The 9870-nt window shown below is 36.0% G+C and overlaps 1 protein-coding gene across 1 annotated transcript; it reads right to left on the bottom strand.

Moving 5' to 3' along the window:
• Positions 1–2102: 2102 nt before the first annotated feature.
• LOC131144444 (transcription factor TCP15-like) lies at positions 2103–3679 on the bottom strand. The gene has a single exon (XM_058093107.1). The coding sequence runs from the start codon at positions 3455–3457 to the stop codon at positions 2378–2380; it is 1080 nt and encodes a 359-aa protein (XP_057949090.1). The 5' UTR covers positions 3458–3679; the 3' UTR covers positions 2103–2377.
• Positions 3680–9870: the final 6191 nt, after the last annotated feature.

The raw sequence follows: 9870 nt of genomic DNA, 5'->3' as shown, positions 1-9870 counted from the left end.
CATCTTGTTTAAATATTCTTAATTACTATAATGATTAACCTATTGCAAATTCATTTACAAACATATTTTATCAAATAGATCTCTACAAGTTAAAGGACATCACTTTAGCAATACAATAGATCCACCCAACACTAGTTTATTTATTTATTTTGGTTGATTAACATGAAATAGTAATACTTGAAATGGGGCCCATTCAATTTCAATTGAACAATTCAAATGCCCAAAATTCATACTCGCAAACACAACTTAAACACATCTTTAAATGTTCTTGAATAGTATAACGATTAATGCAATTGAAATTTGAACAAATTCAATTTCAAACATATTCTATCAAATAGATCACTACAAGTTAAAGGATTTCACTTCACCAATGCTGTGGATACACTCAATACTAGTTTCTTTTTTTGGTTGATCAACAAGAAACAATAATACTTGACTAATACATTAAGGTACAAAATGGAGCCAATGCAATTTCAATTGAACAATTCAAAATGCCCCCAACTCTCCTCAACCCCCAAAAAATGAAAAGAAAAAAAGAAATGCCCTTTGTTTCCTAAAAATTATTAACCAATACTAGTTTCATTTTTTTGGGGTTAATTAACCATACATTAATAATTATACAATGAGCCACACCTACTAAATTGACTTAAGGATAAGCGCAACAACTACTTAATTAAGCACTTAACTATAGTTGAATATAATATTTTTCATATTTTAAAGATCCACATACCACCTATAGTAAAAATTTATTCTTAGATTGTGTTTGGGATATAGATTTCAAGTTGTTGACTTGGAATTTGAGTGGATTAATTTTGAAGAACCTCAATACAACTTTATGTTACGTTTTCAAATCAACACAAATATAAATCGAAAGAAGGCCCAAACTTCAAACCCCCTAATATTGATTTGCAATTTCTAAATTGCTTACCAATCTCATGAAGAGTACTTTAAAACCATCTAAATTGAGATTATGCATATGCAATTTGTATATTGTAAACCGAATATTAGATTCTGTTCGGAGTATAAATTTTAAATTGTTGACTTGAACCTGTGTGGATTAGTTTTGAAAAACCCCAATATAATTTTGTGTTGCATTTTCAAATTTACACAAACTCAGATCGAAAGATGGAACTCCAATTAAATCCCTTAATATTGGGTTTCCATTTTCCAAACTGCATAGTACAATCTCAATTTGGGAATGAAGAGTAGTACTTTAAAATTATCCCAAATTAATCAATTAAGTTGCATGTAAAAAGACAACGTACCTTCAACTTTAACCCCAAATATACTGTTGCAGAATAGCTAGCGAATCATTTACTTTGGTCATATACGTACATTTAATCTTGAATTTCAAGAAGACCCAAATCTCAGATTGCTAATGATCGATGAGAATACACACTGAAAGTCAGAAACACATTGTCAAAATTGAACCATACATTTTACATATAATATACCTTATGATTAATCCAAGGGACGTGTAGTATAATTGAAGGATCACGATGATGATCAATGAACACCCATCTGTACTCTACATGATTTCTCTCTTGAGAAAAAAAAAAAAAACCAAGCAAACTCCAATTAAATGGACAGTGTGATCACCAGCTGCATTCTCTGTAAAGCGCATATATAAACATATAGGGAGAGAGAGAGAGAGAGAGAGAGAGAGAGAGAGGGAGAGAGAGGTGCAGAGAGCGAGTATGAGTTTGTTAGACCTAATTAATTAATATTGCATGCATATAAAATTCATCCTTGGCTTTCTGGTATGTGAGTGTATGTGATATTCTTCTTGAAACCCAAATTAATTAATTAAGACATTTTCTACATACGGGGTTATATTGATGTTGCTAGCTACCAAGCTAGCTTCAAAGAGATCAAACCCAGCACTTCAAAATAATAGTTAAGATATAAGATATTGCTTATAATATAACAGTGGATGCATGATTAAACATACATAATATAGATTATAATAGGAACCTTATCATATAATTATGATCAGATCAGCTTCCATCTGCAGCAACACTCCCCCATATGTATATATATATATATATATATATATATATATATATATATATACAATCATCAATATAAATCTTCGTAAAAAATTAACCCAAAATGGATTGTCAAACTCAATTATTATCATAAAAAACTAATCAATTGTACTTCAAATCATCATCATCATCAATGCACATCCAAAATCCACACACACACACACACACATATATATATATATAGAAAGAACTGAAATTTAGAAAATTGAGTGAGAGAGAAAATTAAAAGCATCGATCAAACCATACACTAGCTTGGCTAGCTTGCTTGCACTTGAAATATAGATACATATATATTTCATAAACCTGACTCTAGTTCGATCTGCTGATGACTAGCTGCTTCCACCTTCTCCTCCCTCATGCGGCTGCCCCCCGCCGTTCGCCCCCGACTCCCCATCCGCAGCTGCCCCCCTAAAAGCGTTCAGCGCCGCCAGCATGCCCACGTGGCTCCCCTCCCCACTGCCGCCGCCGCCACCCATTAACTGCTGCCCCGCTACCAACGCCGCCGGGAAGTTCATAAAGTGCAGCCCGCTCGACATCGTCATCCCTCTGTACATGGAACTGCTGTTCCCAACCGAGGCCGGAAACGGCCACACCTGCTCTTGCCCGCTGCCACCCATCATCCAAAACGTCGTCGTTGCGGGCCCCGCCGGGACTTGGCCTTGACTCGTCGGAAGCGAACTCGACGAGCTCGATGGAAACAAGTAATTATACCCACCCATCTGATTGCTCAACAGCTCTTGCTCCGGCGGCCGCTTTCTCCCCGCACCACCAATCCCGTCGGATTCCGACAACTCGACGCCGCCCTCGGAGTTCACGTTTGTCGACGGAAAACCCACTTGCGAACTCTCCCCCGGAAACAGGATTCTCCGCTGCGCAGCCGCGGACTCTTCGATGCGGCTCCGCTCCCACAGCGGCAGCGGCGGGGGGAAGCCGCCGGAGCTATAATAACTGGCGGTGCTCCGGAGGTGCGATGGCGCCGACAGAGTGGAGCCGGAGCTGCGGAGGGAGATGTTGAGGGAGGTGAAATTGGCGGGGATGGTGCCGGTGCCGGTGGCAGCTATCACGGCGGGCTCGGCCTGCTGGAGGAGCCACTCGATGGTTTCGCCGTCGGACTTGTGGCCTAATTCTCGGGTGAGCTGGAAAACCCTAGCGGCGCAGGTGGCGGGCATGCGGATCCGGCGGCCGCGGCCGTCGACCTTGGTGTGGCGGTCTTTGGTGGAGGTCCTCTTGGGGGGAGGCTTCTTGAGGGTCTCCACCGCAGTGGGCGCCGTGGGGTTGGGTCGGGTGGCCGGAGAAATGGGAAGAGAAGAATAAGAGGTGGGATTAGAAGCTTGTTCTTGGGTCTTGTCTGCTAGGAGTTGAAGTGGGAAATTAGGGCGGCGGATCCCATTTTCATTTTGGGCTTCCATGATCAAATGGGAATATTATTTTTTGGTTTCTCTTAATGCATCTGTAGGTGACCCTAGCTCTGTGGGTCTCTCTCTCCACTTGTGGGTCTTTGCAGTGTCTCTATTTTCTATATTGCAATATAGCTTGTAATTCCTTTCAGATGGGAGCTGGCACAGAGGAGAGAGAGAGAGAGAGAGAGAGAGAGAGAGAGAGAGAGAGAGAAGGGATAAGGGAAGTGGGCAAGCTTTAAGCAACAAATACCATGAGTGGGAATTATATGGGTGGGCAGGGAAAAGTAATGATTTTATTTTTAGAAAAATAATTTTCCTTTTCAAGGGTACTACATATATATATATATATATATATATATATATATATCTAAAACTTTTAATGTTCTTTGTTTTAAAATTTAATTTTTTAAAATCCAAATTATTAAACCATAAAACTAGTCTTCCACCCCGCAAGAGTGTCCTTCATCAAGAATCTTTCAATGGTTAGAATATATGAAACTTTTACGTTAAAAATTTTGTGTATTAATTTTAAGTTATTATATTTGGTTTGTAGAAAGTATAATATTTATCGGAATAGATCATCATAATATATTAGTTATAATTAGTTATACAATGATTATTATTGCGGTAAATCCAACAATGATTATATGTCTTCTAAATATCACCATTTTACCTTCTACTTTGTGCATATTAAACTATGTGCACGGTATAATTATATAAAATAATGATTAAATAAAAATGTGATTTGATGGGTAAGTGTAGCGCTATTCATCATATAATTGACAATATGAATTTTTTTATGAATTCATATTCCTGTAAGGAATAACTATTCCCAAATTTCACTATAAGAATATCGATCTATTCCTTTATTATACCATATTGAATGAAATAATGTGTAATATAAAAGGAATTACTATTATGAATTTCTTTTCACAATTTTTTCATTATATTATGTATTATCCAAGGAATATCTATTATGCAAATTAAACGTGAGGAATAAATTGGAATACAATCAAGTCTATATAGTGAAAATTATATAGGAATGTAATAATTTTCAAGAACTGAAGTCACCTATCTAAAAGTTATCATACTTCATCCAACATAAAACTAAAAAGGAATAAATATCATGAGAAAGACTTGCAAGGGTTGGTCCGTCCATATAAAATTTGGAACCCTCCGATCACTATATATTATATTAATGTTTAGACTTAAGAGAGACCCACACTAAGAAACACCTCTTACTTTGTGAGAGTTTAAAATTATAACGTAAGATTTTTAAAATATACTTATAAAAATGTATTTCGTCAATTACATACGAAGAATTTAAATTCATCAATCATATAAGATATCATATTAATATTGAACCCACTTAAAAATTATTGGATTGTTTCACACAATTAGGATTCGTATCAAAACATATTCTTAAAGCACTAACATTACATTTGACGACTAGATGCTTGTTCATGTGTGAGTCATTGTCTTTACCGCCCAACCCGAATCTTAGATGAAATCCAAAAAATAAAAATAAGTAAAAGTAAAAATTTAAAATTTAAAAAAGGGGGGGAGAAATTAAAAATGAGGGCCCTATTATTGGGGCTGGACTGTCCCTTGATTCAGACTCCACGTGCGGTGCTGTTTATCATTCAATCCATAAAGACGGTGGAGGGCTGGAGGGTGGACCCAAATATCCCAAGTCAAAAAAACCAGAGGACTCATAAAAAGGAAAGGGATAATCAAAGTGTTCCCCTCCCCCCCCCTTCCCTTCCTTCTTTTAACCATGGTTAGGTTAACTACCCCTGCCCCTACGCCCTCCCTTCCCTTGGCCTGTACCCATCACTCCAGTTTGGTTTCCCATTTAATTTTCCAGATAATCATGCAATGTTTGCTTTTTATTATATAATGTGGATGCATATAAATTAATTTCCACTTTGGAATAATTAAATTTGGCCTCCATTATTGCATATTAAAGAATCAATGTAAAGGTGACACCTTGTTGCTTAGGTGTTGATTGTTAGGGCTCAAGAGAATGTTTTAGAGGAGGAGGATTAAGTCTCCATAATGACCATAAATAATTTTTTAATTAAACAATTGAATATTTTGAATTTGATTTTTTCATTTTTTTAATTTTATGTTTAAATTAATTAGGGGATCGGAGAGTAACAATAATGTTATGAGCGAGACCGATAATTGTGAATTTTTTTTTTTATAGAAATATATGAACACGATATATGTTTTTTAATTTAAAAAGCAAAAGTCACATCTTCATGAGGTTAAAAATTTCGCCTGAAAGAAGGTTTGTTTTTGTGAGCTCATAGCTATATAATTTTACAGAAAGGAAGTAAGTCACGTAAAAAAAATATATAATCGATATTTAATGGTGACGTATACTACAAAGAAAGAATCATCAAAAGTTAAATTAGAAAGAGTGGCTCCAAAAACCAAATCATTTAAGACACACTATGAAAGTTATCAAAATCAATAGAGTGTGCTTTTAATGACTACAATAATAATATTATGAGATGTGAAATAATTTAAATTTTTTTCTATAAAATAATAGCGTACAAACATATATAATCTATCTTTCTAAATTATATGAAAAAAAAAAAAAGTAGGTTATGACTAGTAATAAAAAAGTTTCATCTTCATAAGCCTATAAGCTATAACCCTATAGATGATACTAGCTCCCATATGAAAATTTAGTTGCCAATAAAATATAATAAATTAGGTTAAAAAAAAAGCACTTACTAAGACATCAAACTTTGGGTGATTAAGTTAGAAGGGGTTACTTGAAAGGGCAACCTATTTAAGAGCCATTAATGTAATAAATGCTTTTAATATCATATATAAGGCAAAGTAATCTCTTTGAAGGTATGGTCTTTTTAAGAACTCACCATATCTGTTCGTTACCTTGATATTTTTTCCTCACTTAGCCCGCTTTAATTTAACTTTAGAGAAGACTCATCAGGGGCTACTATTTTTGAGATTTTTTAAATTAGAATAGGAATGTAACCAACCTGACATAACCTTAGTATTCCTTAAAAATTTGCATCAATATATTTATGATTTCCGCCACAAGAAATTAACAAATTAGAAGCCATGGTGAAGAATTAAACAAATGAGGATCAAAGGAAGACCCTAGTAGCTAGGATTCTAAGCCGAGTCATTGCAACTAGGGTTCTGAATATGTTTGGTCATTTTTTAAGGAAATTTATAAAGTTACATCATGGTAATAAGATGCGGGAGTGCCTTTCACGAGATTAGGTGTTGAAATCCTCCCGCATTCGTTTCCGTCCCTAAACTCCTGAATTTACCCTCCCTTTGGAGTTGTGGGGTCAACTTCAAGGGGCGCAGGATTAGTCACGTGGACCGTAAAACGGACATGTGGATACCCGGTGCGTAATCTAAAAAAAAAAATGACTCATGCTCTAATAGGAAGTGAAGAGCTATCTCCTACATGACCTAGACATAGCCAAATTCTAAATTGAGGGTAGTGGTCTACTCTACAAATACACACACTATATATATATATATATGAATGGTGTCTAATGAGTCCGCTCCTTTACCCTTCTACATGATGTATGTTCCACTTCCTCATCCTTCCAAATGATTAAAAACAAAATTATGCTTTTGGTCCATCTCTCCTTCTCTAATTCCTTAATTAATGTGTCTATACAGATCAATGATATACAACCCCCACCCACCTTGAAGAAACAAATCTAAAAATTCACAAGTCAAAATATATTTAAACTCTTCGTGCGTGTACATACCCATTTAGATACAAGCATGCATATGCTTGTCTTTATGTCCATACCCATGAAAAAAAAATAAAATTAAAATAAAAAGAGGAAGATAAAAAAAAAAAAAAACAGAAGACATGCACCTGTGCACGCCATGTGCCTAGCTCCCCCCTTGTGGGAAAACTATTCACCATACAAATTGGAAAATACAGCCCAGAAATTGCCTAGCTATCTGATAATGAAACCATTTGATTAGGGTAATCATATGCAAAGTGACAGTGAGTACTTGTGGACAGTGACTCAGTTTTCTTAATTAGGAGATTGTCCTCATGCGTGGATTAGGTTTGATTATTTATTTATGCTAAAGCTAATTTGATTCAGATGGCACTTAGTCATGTCACCCTCACTGCTCCTCCAATCAAGGGGTACCTATCCTCCACCGGTTAACCCATGAAGTTAATAAACTGTCCCTGCATATACACTGGCCTCTCTCATTTACGAATTAGTACTTTCTCTTTACCTCTAATCTTTTTTCCCCATCTTCTCTTTTCACTTTTTTCACTTTCCTCTTCTAGCAAGTTAAGAGTAGGACAGAGCCAATAATGGATGGGCAGTATTTGATGCACTGTCTTCTGAGGCAGCAACAACAACACGTTCCAATAGAACCCCTACATATGGGGCTGCCAACCCTTCACCGTGCAAGGGAACAGCAAGCAAGTGTTTTCAGGTGAACATTTGGTGTTAATTGTGTCCCGTAGCTAGCACTCAACTCCTTTCATGTGTGTTCATGCTAGCTAGCCATCATTTAATGCATTTTTTTGTAAAATAAAAATTAAATGTGACACATTATGTTTCACTTGGTTTTCATAACTTTTAATAGGCCGTTGGAATGTGTTAAAGTTGAGATTAGATGAAACTAAATAATATTGGTTAGAGTGGATTGACTAATTACACGATTGGTAGTTAATTTTATTATATTTGATATGTTATGTTATGTGTATATATAATGATTGGAGTAGAGATATTAAACAAAAATTTTTGTATTTTTTCCAATAAATTGGAGTGTTAAAGCCTAAAAAACAAGAAATAAATTATAACATATACAAATTTTTTTTGGGCATACATATTATTTATCCTAAATCATCTACCAATAATATTAAAAGTACCCTATGAATAATTGTGAGAGAAAAAGAAAAATTTGATAGCCAATTTATTACGCAAGCAATTTCTTGGCATATCCTATTCATGTGATGAAAACAAAGGAACCATCGGAGTAGAGATGTTGTATTAATTTTTTCCAGTAAATTGGAGTGTTAAAGCCTAAAATGTTAGGACCATGTGAGCAACTAGAAAAATTAGGACACTAAAAATTTACGTGGTTCGGTCAAGATCGACTTATGTCCACGGAGCACACCACAATTCACTTAAACCGCCGAGAAAGAATATACAACTCTCTCAGGCCTCTCTTCCTCTTCCTCACACTCTCTTCTTCCTCTCTTTTCTCTGTATTTTCATGTGTCCACAGCTCTTCTATATATAGGTAGCTTGGAATCAATTATAATAAATTACAACGAATTAGATTTGAGAAATTTCATTCATCAAAATTAAATGGCCCGGATAACATTTCCAGCTTGCATCTCATGCATTTCTAACTCAGCTCACACGTCTCTAGCTCAACTCATGTGTCTCTTGGCTCCAGTATAACAATCTCCCACTCGGAGACGGAGACGCCTCCTCAACCCGTATCAGTATATGAATAAATGATGTGTTCAAAATATGTCTTCAGGCATGAAGACCAACTGAAGTTGAGCACAACTTCAGCTTCTCTGTAGTCACCACCTTAGTTAATATATCTGTAGGATTTCTGCTACCTTGGATTTTTTCAAGTGTCAAAACGCCGTCCTCTATAAGAGATCTGGTGAAATGATAACGCAATCCAATATGTTTAGTTCTAGAATGAAATGCGAAGTTCTTTACCAGATGTATTGCACTTTGATTGTCACTGTACAAAACATTCCTCTCCTGCTTTAATCCAAGTTCCGTTAACAAACCCTAAAGCCAAATCATCTCTTTACTGGCTTCTGTCACTGCTACATACTCATCTTTTGTAGTGGATAGAATAACAATCTTCTGTATCTGTGACATCCAACTAACAGTTGTTGTGCCAACAGTTAATATATATCCGGTGGTGCTTTTGCAATGATCAATTTCATCTGCAAAATCAGTATCTACAAACCCTTGGATTTTCAAAACGCTTTGGCTGAAACATAGGCACTTATCGATAGCTCCACGTAGATATCTCAAAATCCACTTCACTGCTTCCTAGTGTGTGTCTTTCTTGAATTTGACATATACCTGCTGACAGCTCCCACTGCTTGGCCAATATCTGGTTTGGTATCAACCATAGCATACATGAGACTTCCAACAACTGAGGCATATGGTACCTTAGTCATGAAGTCTTTTTCTTCATCTTTTTAGGGAGATTGATCCTTAGAGAGACGGAAGTGACCTGCCAATGGTGTATTTACAACTTTAGCACTGCTCATGTTGAACCTCTGTAAAACACGGTTGATGTACTCTGACTGAGATAACCGCAACGTTCCTTGTTGCTTATCTCTAGAGATCCCCAAGTATCTCATATCAAATTCCTCTAAAAATTGCTGCTTCAATTTTTCTGATCTCTTC

The sequence above is a fragment of the Malania oleifera genome, chromosome 12, assembly GCF_029873635.1.
Source record: "Malania oleifera isolate guangnan ecotype guangnan chromosome 12, ASM2987363v1, whole genome shotgun sequence".
Lineage (NCBI taxonomy): Eukaryota > Viridiplantae > Streptophyta > Magnoliopsida > Santalales > Ximeniaceae > Malania > Malania oleifera.
Note: the sequence above shows the minus strand (reverse complement) of the source record. Positions and strands in the feature narration are given on the sequence as shown.

Bases quoted from the DNA above. Each gene is read 5' to 3' on its own strand.
- LOC131144444 (XM_058093107.1), bottom strand. From the start codon at position 3,457: ATGGAAGCCCAAAATGAAAATGGGATCCGCCGCCCTAATTTCCCACTT.